General features: G+C 42.1%; 1 protein-coding gene across 13 annotated transcripts in view; it reads right to left on the bottom strand.

Moving 5' to 3' along the window:
* Window positions 1–15119, bottom strand: part of PALM2AKAP2 (PALM2 and AKAP2 fusion) — a 619204-nt gene that overhangs the window by 499337 nt on the left and 104748 nt on the right. For 2 of the 13 annotated variants that reach the window (XM_079926228.1, XM_079926229.1), the window contains exon 3: window positions 9510–9699. The exons of the other annotated variants lie outside the window; for them this stretch is intronic. In XM_079926228.1, the coding sequence (XP_079782354.1) occupies window positions 9510–9514 (5 nt within the window). In that variant the 5' untranslated portion in view covers window positions 9515–9699. The remainder of the gene's footprint in view (window positions 1–9509; window positions 9700–15119) is intronic. 13 annotated transcript variants of the gene reach the window in all.

Below are 15119 nucleotides of genomic sequence, written 5' to 3'. Positions count from 1 at the left end.
ATATGTACTGTCCTTAGAATATTTAGCTCCCATAACAAGGAAAGAGTTTTGGGGATAATTCTCACCTCACATAAATGAAAACCCAACTTAACTAACATGGTTAAATTATTCTTTATGAAATATATCACTCTTCCCTGGCTTTCAAAAGTAAGGATCCCTAAGTTTGTTGATCTTGTTCAGAAAACATAATACCACAAGCTTCTTGGTTTGAACATTTCATATTCATATTAACATGACTATCATATTTATAGAATCATAACTTGACATTTACACCAAGATGTTATTGATTTGCAGATACTTAAGGTAATTAGATTCACTAGTTATTTTTTAAATACTAAGGAAATGGCCAAAGAAAAATACTTTTAGATTTTAAATTATTTATGACCCCAAAACTTTTCAAATTCGTATTTTAAAAAAAAGATTACGTTTATTTACCTCCTAGACACTTTTATCACAACCCCCTATCCTGCCCTGACTGTCCAAAAAATAAAGACTTTATCTACATGGAACTGCCAAGTTATGCCAACTAAAATGAAGAGCCTGGTTTTTGCTCTGTGGATTGGCCTGTTTCACAGATTGCTGAGCTCTTGTTCATGGGAGCAATCCCCTACCAGGAGGGTTGTCTGGGGGGAGGAAGTGTAAAAGGACGAGACCCTCACTTCCTGCATTATACACAGCCCTGTGCTGTGTTTGTGTGTTGTGAACACTGCTACTCAAAGTGTGGTCTCCAGACCAGCGGCATCATTATCATCTCCTAGGAAGCTTGTTGGGAATGTAGACTCTCCAATCCCACCCCAGATCCACAGAATCAGGATTTGCCTTTTAATGCTATTCCCAGGGGACAGTGTGAGTCTCTGAGGAAATAAGGCTTTATTGTTGGTGTCATCAACTTTAAATAACTGGATACCTCTGTCTTGGAAGACAAGGAAAGCACTGGAAGGATAGAGAACTTTCAAATTCTTTCTAGACCAACTTCTTTAGTACTTCCCTGTATGACTCATAGCCACACTTCAGCAGATCTTAATGCTTTTCAAAAGTTGGAGGCTTTGGACATGATTTCAACAAAGGTGGCTAAAACAAGTCAAGTATCCAAAAAGGTTTGGCAGTGCTTGGCAAGTCTTCATGTGTTTTGCCTGTTTGTTTGTTTGTTTCGATTTGTTTGCTTTTTGTTCCTTGTTTTGTTTTGCTTTGCTACCTTAGTGAACCGTCCTCCCAGGGTCATCTGAAAACAGAGTTTCTGATTCCTCAAGGGCTGAAAAGCAGAGTTTCTGATTCCTCAAGGGGGCAGACGTTTACCACGATCCTGTAGCATGAAGGGTCTTGAAGGGCACCTCAGCCATAGGCTCAGCAGTGCAAACAAAAATATCTGAAGACTATCAATTATTCAATCTAGTTTTAATACTGGAATTGGCTTGGCTAATTTTTTTAGGAAGTGACTTAAGCAGGTGTAAGATGACTAGCCCAGACATTAAAAAACAAAGTGTTTTTATGCTAAATTAATTTCAGGGGCTAAGAATCAGGCTTGGATTTTGGCCCCATGTAGGATCTCTGAATTCCTTAGATTCATTTAGACTCTTGTCCCCTTGCTATGTGCTTCAGACAGTATCTCATCGAACCTTCCCCTAGCATAACACTTAGCACACTTTCTCATAATTACTTTTTCCTCATAGACTGTGGCCTCCGTGAACACAGGAACTATGACATATTCATATTTGTATCACAGGGACCAAGAATAATACCCAGGCACAGAGTAGGTACCTTATAATTATGAGTTGAACGAATGAATAAATGAACATAATTGACAGAGAAATGGTGGTACTGAAAGCAAGATAAGCAGTCTAAACAACTTACTTTCTAAGTATGAAATACTTATAAAAATAGATGGAGTATAACATCTTTAATTTAGAGCCCATTCATTCAGAATTTGTAAAATATATATTTTGATTAGCCTATATTTTACGCTCTTGTGCTATCTGTGAAGAAGAAGAACAAGCAAGATGGGACAGATTTTATTGATTTGGCAGAATTTAGGAAGCATTCACTTATACGCTATTGATTAGTTAAATTATCACTTATGTTTAAACAGTAGGTCAAATACTATGAAGTTCTTTGACTAGTAAAGTTCCTTCCTCTAATGAGAAGAAATAAAATTTCATTTCTTTCAAAACAACAAAATTCTAATTAAGCCTCCCCATAACTGAGATTGTTCTTCCTCTGAGCAGTCAAATGTGGGGAATGTTTATTGTAAGTCGTAAGAAAAACAACACTTTCAACGTGAAGCAAACCAACACTTTGGTTCCTTGTGGAATTGAAGCTTCTCCTTTGCAAGTTCATAACAATTGTCAACGTCTGTTTCATATTTTGGAGCCTTGAGCTCCAATAACCTGAATATGTAGACAAAGAAAAGTTGTCAGTTTCCGTACCAGTAATGTGAAGTGTGTTTTTGTTAGACTTCAAACACATCTATCCTTTGTGAGTTAGGATCCCAGCTGAAAATAGACGGCACACTCAAACTGGATAACTGAGGAGAGCTTAGTAAAGGGACTGCTTTACAAAGACATGGTCAGAGTGAAGAAAAACCAAAGGGGATGGTGAAGCACCAGAGGCTAACAAAGTGGGGAGGCCAGCCACTGACACACCTTGTCCTGAAGGAGCAAAGGCAGGGGGCGGGGTAGGGGGGCAGTGATTCTCATCACCGGGAGAGAACTAGAGCTATAGCTGTGGGTCAAGGCTGCAGGCAGGGGCTGTGGCCTTCACAGAAGGAACGCAGCCACTGCCAACCCACTCCCCTGCAAGAAAGGAGGTGATACAATAAATGTTCTGACCTCACTTTCTTTCCACCCTTGGGTCTCCTGCTGGCGCCTCCCCTTGATCTAACCCAACAGGAAGCCAAAGGGCAAGAGAGCCTAGTTGATGCAGACACAGGGGCCAGCCTCCTTGGGCACAGAGAGAGCAGTGGGGGAAGGGGAGAGAGCGGATTTGATGGGTGAGACAGAGACTGTCCACTATGCATACCCTTTCCAAAACTCTTCCACTGCAAATAATCTTATTCATGAACTTATTTTGCCATACACATTCCTAAGAATTGATTGAAAAAAGATATGTATAACAACGCATTTTCCAATAACAATGACATCTGGCAGTTCCTAACATTATTTTCATAGGAGCACAAGATTCATTGATTCATTCACTCAAAGATACGGTAAAGGCAAGTTTTCTCTCTATCTCCCTGAAACCTGCTGAAATGAACTAAAAGAATGAAAAATTGGAAAGAAATATTGATCTACTATGAAACTAGCAAAGAGCTAAGATTCTCAAATCACAGACTATAAGAATTATCTGCCAAAAAGAGTATAAGTTTTATTAAATCAATGGACAACCCTAAAAGGTGATCTATACCTCTACACATCTCAGTAGGTTTTCAAATTTCTCTATAAGTAAGGAGAAAGTTCAGAGAGGCCCAGGGTTGCAATGGTGGGGCGTGGCATGGGCAAGTGACATGGGGGACATGGGGAACATCTGTGTGGAGGGGCTGGTTCCTCACCAGAGTGGTGCAGGAAGTGACACGGAGTCTTCTATCTTCATTATCTATGAAAGCTTGAAAACTTAAACACTAAACATAGATAACTAGTCTGGAGGCAAGAGATGTAGGAAAGAGAAGAGAATAACAATTACCTTTGCAGATGAATTGCCCCCTCCCCTTTGTTTGGGATGCTAAACAGAGTCAACCACGTAGTGGCACCAAGTAGCTGTCTGTCTCCCCACCCCAAACCACATACACACACACACATACACACACACACACACACACAAAGTGAGCTGGGATGTCTGACCTGTCCGAGTGATCTGCTCACTCATCACGAGGTATTTTTAGAGCAGAAGACATTGTAGAGTTGTAAGAAATTTTTATGAGACAAAATATCTAATCAGAAGTCACTGTCCTCCCCAAACACTGCCCTTATCCTTGACACTTACTCTTGAGCAAATAGCAGTTTTGGCTAGAATTACCTCCATTTGGAAATGAGTAATAAATGCAAAGTTGTCAACATGCACGGATTCTATATACTTAACTATTATTTTTAAAAAGGAGAGGAGAGATTTACAAGCAAAAGGCAGATAAATATATTTCAGAAAAATGACACAAGAAATCAATGAAATTTTCAGATAAACTCTTCTCCACACGTTCAAAGAAATTAAGGAAAATATAAACCCTTTAAAAAATCAGTGCAAAATGAACTGGCAGAGTTAGAAAATAAATTGAAGATTTGTTTTCAACAAAAATAAATAACAACAAAACCATTACAGAAGTGAAAGCTACAATAGAATGAGCAAGGACTAAACAAATACGGCCAAGAAACAGCTACCTAGGGGACAGATTTTAAAATGTAACAAGAGCTCATGGAAAAGTCAGGAAAAAATGAAAACAATTCAAAATAGTTATGGTGGGGGAGTGAGTAATAGATGTACCTGTAGCAGATAACAAAAAAAAAAAATAAAATTCTTAATTGAAGGCCAGGAAGAAAATACCTTTATAAAAAATAAAGGAAAATATGAATCTTCAGTTCAAAGGAACATACCATTTTCCAGGAAAAACTGACACAATGACTTACAGTGAGAAATATCACAAAAAAGTTGCTAAACTTTGATGTTTAAAAATATTCTATCAGCATCAAGGCAAAAAAAATTGCCAGAGGAATTAATCAGGCTAGCTTCAGACCAGAGCAACAGTCAAGGCTGGAACACGATGGAACAATGTCTTATAGAATTGTAGGGGGGGTGGTGGGGGACATAAGTCTATAATTTTATACACATTCAATTTGTTTGTTCATAAAAGCAACAGAAAGGTATTCAGAATATAACATCCTTGGGCTCCACTTGAAAACAAAACCTTCAAACTGAACACTAAATCAACACAAAATGCTCAGGAAAGAGGGGGCCATTGGTGAAAGGGCTGGTGGTGACCTGGACTCCCTTTAGATCCAAGATGAAAACTAAGCCCACAAAGCATATTCCTGCCTCAGGACCTTTGCAACTGCTCTTCTTCTGCAATGGGTCACCCTCTCAGTTTGTTCAAGTCTCTATCCAAACTCTCAAACTCACCAACTCAGAAACGTGTTTCCTGACTACTCTATCAAAAGTATCCCTCCCTTGGGGGTGGGAAGGGATGGATTGGGAGTTGGGGGTTAGCAAATGCAAACTATTATATATAGAATGGATAAACAACAAGGTCCTGCTGTATAGCACAGGGAACTATATTCAGTGTCCTGTGATAAAACATAATGGAAAAGAATATTGAAAAGAATATATATATATATATATATGTATAACTGAGTCACTTTGCTGTACAGCAGCAATTAACACAACAGTATAAATCAACTATACTTCATTTTTTTAAAAAAGTAACCCTCTCTCATCACCCTCCAGTGTCCTACTGGGTTTTACTTTTATTCTTAACATTTATCACTTCCTGACATTAACATATATATATAAAATATGTTCTCCACTATTAAATAGAAGCTCTGTGAGGACAGGACTTGTTTCAGATTTGTTCACTGCTGTAATCTCAGTGCTTAGAACAGTGCCTAGTACATAAAGGGCACTCGATTGAATGAACTGTGAGAATTATGTTTACAGTTCAAAACTGCAAATGTTAAAAACTTTGAAAATGTAGAACTCACAATATAACTGCAACAAATGGTAAATGGAAGGCTAAGTGATGCTCTCTCATTTCCTCAGCTGTCAGAATTAAGGAGTCAATCAAGTCTAAATTGGACACACTCTACAATTTAAAGAGTTCCCATGCTATGTTCTCTTTGCTTTTTGGCTCCCAGCCTGTTCTAGAGAAGCGTCTGGCAAAGCCTTTAGGTGTGGTATCAAGTTAGTAACTGCATGTACTACAGTTCATGCTCACAAACATACGCTCTCACTCAACCCAACAAGGAGGGTAGCCAACTACAATCACCTAGGACCCTCTTGGCTTGTGATCTAGATTTTCTTTCTCATTTTAAGTAAGATGCTCTTGTTTTATTAAAACCAAACATTCTCAGGAATAAATGACTGTGTTTTTATTTTAACTCAGTGTCATTTTAAATTAGTGATGTTGGCTTATTCAAAATGATCAGATATTGGCACACACAGTCTGGCTTTTTAAATTGATAATCTCACGCTTGGCTATGACACATTCATTTTAAATACCTGCAGAAGGAAAGGTGCAGAAAGCTCTTTGGTGGCTCCATGCACTTAGCCATCTCTGAACCACCATCCCCTCACTGCCAAAACTCCAGCCACACCTCCCTTCCTCCAGTTCTTCCAACTCTCCTGCCTCAGGGCTTTAGCACATGCTGCAGTCTCAGCCCAGAGTGCTTCTTCCCTCTACTTCTTACCTAGCCAACTCCTACTCATCCTTTAGATGTCACATTAGAACTCAGTTCCTCAGCGGGGCTTTGCTGACCCCTTAATCTAACCTATATCCCTTTTCTGTCATTTTCTCTGTGTTTTTTCCTTCCATGGCATTTATTGCACTATGTATTTATAGATTCACTTGTGTTTACTGGTTTAACATCTATCCCTTCATTAGACTACAAACTCCAGGTGATGAGACTCATGACTGTTTTCTTGACCAGTGCTAACCTCCACAAACACTTGTTGGTTACATGAAAAAATAAAAGAAGGAAGTGAATTTTATTCCCCTTTTTAATTTTTTCATAAACATAAATTGGACAGAGTAAGTAAGGAGAATTGAGTCCCTAACCCACGCACATTTAAGGAGTGTCCTATCTAGGATGAGATTTGGGGAGGGTTTAGATTGAGGGGAAGAACAGGATGTGGCATATGGGAAATTTCAAGGTAGGACAGGAAAAGGTGCTATTCTGAAAGGGGATATAAAGAGTTAAAAGGCTAACTATATTAATGAAGCAAAGGGAGTGGGACAGAGAATAGATAGACAGTTGGAAACTCAGGAGGTTAAATGGAAGGTGAGGAAGGCTTTGGAATGTCACACGGGAATGGGAAAGCCAGGGCCAGGTCCGTTAGGGGAGAAGGAGGCTGGCTGAGGAACCAACTGGGATCCTGTGGAGGGAGCAGAAGGGTGTGATGGGAAAGGCCTTTGTTCACAAGGAGTTCCAGGTGGGAGACGGGCACACCTGAAATAAAGGCTTAGCAGGGGATGGAGAGGAAAGGTCTGAGGAAGTAAACGTACAAATACTATACACTGTTACACAATTATTGAACTCTCACACTCTAAGTCTGGCAGATAGGTTATACATTAGAGTATTAATATTAATGTGAGACCGTAAAGATGGAAATTACTGCCCCAGCAAACAACCAGGGTACCCTTTAACCTTACACAGTGGGATAACTAGACCTACATTCAATCTCTTATAACAGACAGTTTCCACATCAAAATGGCAATGAGGAATGGGAATGGAGTGGACCAGAGGCAAGTTGGCCAGCTTCTGCTATGTATTCCTCAAGCCTGCTGTGTCTTCTGGTTGAGTCTCTGCCCCTACAATGGTATCTTAAGAATTGTGCTAGTCCTGTGCCCTTGGGGCATTGAGTTTCTGCATCAATTGTCTGAAAAAAAGATAACTTGCTGCCAACCTGAGACCCCATAAAATGTCAATGGGAAATGCTGGAGACCATAGTAATAATAATAGATAATAGACACTATTTATAGACTACTGATGCTAGTTATTGAGTTTAGTTTGTGCTAGGTTGTCCCAAAAACCTTGCATGTATCAACTGGTTTAATCTTCACAAAAATCACATGAAAGAGCTGTTATTATTACTATTTCTGTTTCCAGAAATGAGGCCCAGACAGACTGACGTTATGCAGCAAAGTGTAGAAGGACTCAAACCCAGCAAACTGACTCCGGAACCTTAATCATTAGCTCCTTAAATTTGTACATACCTTACAATTTACAAATCTCTTTAGAAGAGATAGATTATCTGATCCTCTCAACATTTAAAAATGAGTAAGGGGGCTTCCCTGGTGGCACAGTGGTTGAGAATCTGCCTGCCAATGCAGGGGACACGGGGTCGAGCCCTGGTCTGGGAAGATCCCACATGCCGCTGAGCAACTAGGCCCGTGAGCCGCAACTACTGAGCCTATGCATCTGGAGCTTGTGCTCCGCAACAAGAGAGGCCGCAACAGTGAGAGGCACGCGCATGGCGATGAAGAGTGGCCCCCGCTCGCCACAACTAGAGAAAGCCCACGCACAGAAACGAAGACCCAACACAGCCAAAAATAAAAACAAATAAATAAAATTTTAAAACATTAAAAAAAAATGAGTAAGGAACATCTTTATCTCCATTGTATAAACAGGGAAACTGAGGCTCAGAGACATCAAATTACTGGTGTAGGATATCAATAGCACTAGGACCAGCCAAGGCAGAGGTTGAAAGCTACAACTTCTCAATGCTAAAATGCCACACCATCTCTCACTTCTGTTTTAGTAGTCTTGTTGGGGAGGATTAAATTGCATCTACACAATCAGATATGGGGGGGGAATAAAAGCTGCATCTAGGGTTTATGGGGTTGGTATGAAAGTCCTGATACCTGAAAACAGGGCATTATCTCCAGGCTGAAATATGATTTCATACAGCGTCAGTGTCAGGGAGTATCCGTGGGAAGAGAAAGGAGGAGGAGAAGCTGACCAAGTGAGCAGGTATCTAATAGCTGGCTCCCAAAATGACCCCTTCTTGGAGCCTGTCGCCTGTCAGAGTGGCTTTGCTGCGGCAGCAACCTGGGAGAGTGACCAAAAAGCAACGCAGGGATGCAAAGGCAGAGGAGAGAGGAACACTAGTCCGAACGTGCAAGGGAGCCCTTTATTGTGTCTTTTCTGGTTAACGCCCCTCTTGCCTTCATGCCCTCTCCTCCACCCCTCCCATGCGGTGCCCACCGTACCAAACGTTGTAATTCAACCCCCGGCTGCCAGTCCTAGGGTTCTGTCTCTTTTCTCAATTACCCCAGGAACAAATCAATTATTTGGAGGTCCTCATGGTTTCTAGTAGCCAGGGCATTGCAGCTCTGGCTCATATTACCCACTAACTCATCATCCTTCCATTACACGCTTCACACCCAGCCACATTTGCTTCTGATCCGCAGTGACACCCCCCCACACACTCCTTTTTTTTTTAACTGCAGTCCAATAGCGCTGACATGGTTAGGAATCGGAAGTAATGGCTATTGCGGTCAACTCCCTGAGTAGCGGAAGCTTGAGGCAGGGACGGGGAAGCCTAGAACGTGCCTCTCTCCTTAGCAACATCGTCCCCTCCCGAGGCCCTGCTGGCCAAGGGGCAGCGGCCAAAACCACGCATCCCGGGGCTCCTACCCCTTGGCTCCTGCCACCGCGGCTGCTGCTATGGAAACGCCAGGCGTACACACCGGACTGAAATTAAACACTCATCCGGGACCGGGACCGGAGCCGGGGTCAGCCTGCTGCCTCGGTCGCCATAGCAACATACGGAGGGGAAGGCAGCGAACCGAGCGCGCTGCGCGGGATACTCACTCCATCGCGGGGCTCCGGGCGGCCGGGCGCGCTGCTGCGGGGCTCTACGGCGCTGCTCGCTTCTGCCGGAGCCGGGTGCTCTGGTCGCGCCGCGCGCGAGGTGGAGCCGGGAGCGTCTCCCCTCCCCGCCCGAACCCCCTCCTCCCCTTGAGGGTTGAAAGTGAAAGCTCAGGCTCTCTCAGCTCCCAGCCTGCGAATAAAACGGGAAGCAATTGGATAATGTTGTTCGCTGGGCACTAGACAAGCCACTCCACTTAAGTGTTTGGGGAGGGAGCGCGCTGGCAGCTGCGCGCCGGGCGATGTGGCCACCAGCGCGCAGGGCCCCGGCGCCCGAGGCGCCAGGTGCGCTGGCGGCTCCCCTGGGACGGGCGGCGCGGCCCTGAGACGCCGGGGACTGGTGGGAGAGGGAGGTGCGCGGCTGCGGCGGGTGGCACAGCCCACAGGGCGCAGGAAAACGATTGAGTCATTGGCAAGGTTGCAGCTCGGAAGTTCCAAGAGGAAGAAGCATCTGGCCTCTGCAAATAGCAAGTACTGCCCCCAACAGGCTGGGCACAGTTTCGGAAACGCAGCTGAGCCAGCTAAGTGGGCATCCATCTGAGTTTCCCAAGGTAAACTCCAGCTGCGCTGCGGCGCGTTAATGCGGTGTTCCATCACTTTGGCTACCCCACGCCCTTCTTATCACTCCACGTTCTGCGTATTCCCGCCTGCCAGAAAGATACTGCCGAGCGTTACTTTCCCCAATTGGTTCTTTGAAAACAAGACATACTGAATATGGTTTCCCAAATTACCACTGCCCCACCCCACGGTTATAAGCCTCCCCGGGGCATATATTCCCTCCCTACACCCGCTCTGAGAATCCTCTACTCCTAACGGTTTCCCGAGTGGGAACCTGGCTCCCCATCCAGGGGCCCTGCACCTGCTGCAGTGAAGAGTAGATGGGACAAGCTTCAGGCTTTCACTGTATCTTACTGCCCGGCCCCTCTGTGAGGAGGTATCTGCTAGGTGCTGAGGATGCAACCCTAAGCATAGGCATCACGGTCCCTGTCTTGGTGGAGCTCACAGCCTAATGCAGAAGGACAAAGCACAGAGAAAGAAAAAAAATAAACATCATCACAGGCTGACGATATTGCTGTAAAAATTAAGTAGTAAAATGCTGTGATGAATGTTTTTAAATTAACTTGTGATGATTACACAACCCTTGAATTTACTATAAGGTATTAAATTGTACATTCTGGGTAAATATAATAATTGTATTTCATTATGGCAGTTAAAAAAATATGGAGAATCAAAGGGAAGAGGACCAGCTAAGGAAAGGTATTCAGGAAAGCCCCCCTGAAGGGACTGGCATGAGAGGGGGAATTGCTAAGACATGCAAGCCACAGGGGAAAGGGCATTCCAACCAGCCATCAGCTTGTCTGGTGGCTCTAGATGGGGAAGAGCTCTACACACTCAAGGGACTGAAAGGAAACCAGCGCAAAGCGTTCTGGGTAGATTCACTCCCTTCCTTTCTCTCTGGAAAGTGAGCCACAAAGTCAAACCCAGTGAAGATTCACAGAGATATTTTGTGGAAAGAGATTATAGATCTTCTCCAGGTTTCCATTCAGAGAATCCAGTGTGAATTTGGAGATCAGAAAACCCTCCCTCAGCCCATGTCCCTCTGCAGCTACCATCCTATCTTTACTCTTCCCCTTCATAGTCAAGCCTCTTTAAAGGATTGCCCATACTCACCATCTCTACACCCTTACCTCCTATTTACTCCTTGCAGCATATATAATTAAGTTCAGCTGTGAGTAATCAAGAGGCTTAACCAGGAAACAGGTTTGTCTTTCTACCTCTTGTAAGTTCAGAGTCCTGGACCAGTTTAGCAGCTCTCAAAGAGCTAAGAGACCCAGACTCCTCCAAAATGTTGCTCTTTTATTTGTGGTGTCCCTTCCTAAAGTCATTTCATGATCCAAGTTAGCTGCTTAGGCTCCAGCCACCGTGTCTGCATCCCAACCAGCACAAAGGTGGAAGAAGCAAAGCAGAAGAGGCAAAGGAAGCGTACCAGCTGCCTTTTAAGGAAGGCTCCCAGAAGCTGCCTCAGGACACTTTCACTTACATCTCTTTGGCCAGAATTAATTCACATGACCATGTGAATAGTCAAAAGCATAGCACAGCCAAAAGTCAGGGGCTCCATTCCCATGAAAGAAGGGGAAATGGATACTGGGGGGACAACCAGCAATATTTGCCATATTCCTTGATCCTTAGCATTCTAGCTTCTGCCTCCCGGGTACCACTGACCCTGCTCACCATAGAGTCACCAATGCTGAATGCAATGGGCATCTCTCAGTCCTCTTCCTGTGTGACTTATGCCAGCATTTGACATTCTGACCACTCCTTTTTGTATTTTTTACTTTAAGTTAGGTTTACTGAGGCAGAAGTTACAAACAGTAGAATTCATCCTTTGCAGGTGTACAGGTCTGTGAGTTCAGATACATTATACAGTCGTGTAACTACCTAGTAGTTACAATACAGTCACAATACAGAACATTACCATCACCCTAAGCAGTTCCTTTGAGTCTCCTGATAGAAATCCCCTCCTCTCATCTCCAGCCCCTGGCAACCACTGACTTGATTTTTGTCCCCATGGTGTTGCTTTTTTCCAGAATATCATATAAATGGAATCAAACTGTATGTAGCCTTTTGTGTTTGGCTTCTCTCACTTTGCAAACACTTTTGAGTCTCCTCCATGTTGTTGTGTGTATAGGCAGTTCCTTTTCATTGCTGAATTGTATTCCACTGTACAGAGGCGCCACAATTTATTTATCCATTCACCAGTTGATGGATATTTACATTGTTTCCACTTTGTGTCAAATACTAACAGAACTGCTATATACATTTGTGTACAGGTCTTTGTGTGAACATATGTTTTCATTTCTTTTGGGTCAATACTAGGGTCACTCCTGTTTTGAAGCACTTGTTCTATGACACCACACTGCCTCGACTCTAGCTACCCCTTATCTGCTACCTGTCTCTTAAATGTCCGTGTTCTGCTGGGTCTGTCCTCAACTCGCTGCACTTCTCACTGTGCATACCGTCCCTGTGCAATTTCATCTCCTGCTGTGGCTTTATTTACCCACTGACATGGTGCTCACTTCCAAAACTAAATCTCTAGTCCACATCACTCTCAAATTTCAAAACTGAATATCCGAAGGCCACTGTAACATCTTCACAAACACCTCAAACCTAATATGTCCGAAATTCACTCATCATTTTCACCTGTAAATCTCCTCCTAATACCCTGCCTACCTATCCTAACAACAGAGAGGGAAGTGTCCTCACAGAAACCTGGGCATTGTCTTTGATTCCTAACCGTCCTGACTTGCTGTACCCCGTCAGTCAGCAAGATTGATCCAGGCTACCTCCTGAATAGCCACAGAGCCATTCACTTCTCCCTATCCTCATGCTGTAGATAAAAAAGCCTCCCTCCTGGCCTCCTGGCCTCCTGGCCTCCAGTCCCATCTTGTTCCAACCCATTCAACTGAACAGCCAGAGCAATCTTCCAAGAACACAAATCTAATCATATAATCCCCTTGCCTAAAACCTTTCAATGGGCATCTCTTAACTTTAAGATAAAGGTTAAATTGAATTGTAGGTGCATCTAAGTTCTTTGAAGTTAGTAGATTGACTATTACAATTTTAAAATGCACTAGAGAAACAAGATTTAATATATTTTATAGGGCTGGCTTAGACTTTGTTAAGAGTTACAAATACATCATTTGCTATGTTTAATTTTAGGAAAAAAATAACAGGCTTTAGAGTCAAACAGACTGATTAAAATTCCAGCTTGGTCATTCACTAGCTTTGTGATTTTGAACCTATTACTTAACTTTAGTCTCAGGTTTCTTCACCTATAAAATGAGGACAATAATACTTATCTTTAAAGGTTAGTCTGAAAGTTAGATACAATATGTATACATTGCCTAGCACAGTGCCTGGTACTTAGTAGATTCTCAGTAAACAGTAGCTATAGTAAGTTATCATCATCATCATTACATTGTAACTTTCCTCTGAAATCTCATATATTTTAACAGCCATCTTTATGCATCTTTACAATATTCCTTTGAAGAGGTGAAACCAATACAGATATAGATACTTAGATGATCAATTTGTTTATTCTCATTGATTAAATGAGAATGTTACACTAGATAATATATTTATTTATTCATTAAAAATTTACATATATATGCATATATATAATATATATATAGTATAGCTACAAAGTAGCAGGCTATGGCTAGGTGGATCCATTGATACACATTCTCTAATAGTTTATTCATTTAAGCTGAGCTCACCAGGTACTGTCAACACACCAAATACATATTAACTGACTTGGAAGTCAATAACTTAACAGATCCAAAGTCTTCAGCCTCCTGGTCTAAAAACAGAATGACCAGCTCTGAGAGAGTATCTACCAGGATTTTTATATAGGTATAATTAATAAACTTTAGAACAGGAATTTTTAAACTGGGGATCACGGTGGGCTTTAGAAATCTGCCTGAGATTATAGGCAGAATTATGAATTGGGGAGTGTGTGAGGGATAGAGAGTAGGGTGTCCATAACCTACACTGGGATCTCAGTGTTTCCTAATTCAAAACAAACTCTTAATATGACTACTTTAGATATAATTCTGAGCATATTTGGTTAAACGGTTTTCTGGTTTACTAAAAATAAAAACACACAATTAGAAGGCGTTGGAGAGAAACAGGAAAAAGTGTTACTTCAGGCAGTTTAGCTAAAAGTGAGGAAGAAAAGTATGAAAATGGGCACAAGACAACAAAACAAAATAACAAAAATGTCAGTATGGAATCCTTCAGTGTACGACAAGCAACCCTACACACCACAGTAGCTCCTGAGACCATCACAGGATAATCATATTCAGCGATTTGTGTTAAAGACTAAATGGACTTTCAAATTTTTCCATGTATATTAGGTTGTTAATTTTATACCTCGCCTAGGCTGAAAGTTTAGTTACTTGGAAAGTATACTCAGTGCTCATGTTCACTTTCCTTCCTTGTCAATGTTGGATAAATGGAGATATTATTATCATTTTAAGTCTATCTGGGGAGGAAGAAAATAAAAATAAGCACAGTCACTTTGTCAAGTTCTAGGTACCATTCCAATACATTCACAAACCCAAAGCAAACCATTAGATTAATAATTAAAACATAAAAACATCAGTCTTTTAATTTGCTTGGCATTACTGGATTTCAACTATACTCCTAGAAGTATTATGTCCTGTGGAGCCTTACGTACTTTTTATATTTTATAACAAGGATCATTCTACCCTTTTACTTTCATGTCAATAATGTTACTATTAGACAGATGTAGGAAAGAAAGCTATCTCTCACAGAAGTTGGGTATTTGTTCATCTGGAGCTGCTCATGTGTGTGGGGCAGGTATAATTAAACAGTTTACAGAGCTGCGTTGATCTGCAGACCCACCCCCCACTTGGTTTACAGAGCTGGAATTAACATGGTGGACTCACTGTTAGCCTTCATTTCTCACTCTTCTTCCACCATTAATAAGTTCTCTCTCAAAATATGGCACTTCCAATAGCTTCTTGTGAT

Source organism: Stenella coeruleoalba (assembly GCF_951394435.1).
Source record: "Stenella coeruleoalba genome assembly, chromosome: 7".
NCBI classification, from domain to species: domain Eukaryota; kingdom Metazoa; phylum Chordata; class Mammalia; order Artiodactyla; family Delphinidae; genus Stenella; species Stenella coeruleoalba.
The sequence above is the reverse complement of the archived record's forward strand: the minus strand, read 5'-3'. Positions and strand labels throughout refer to the sequence as shown.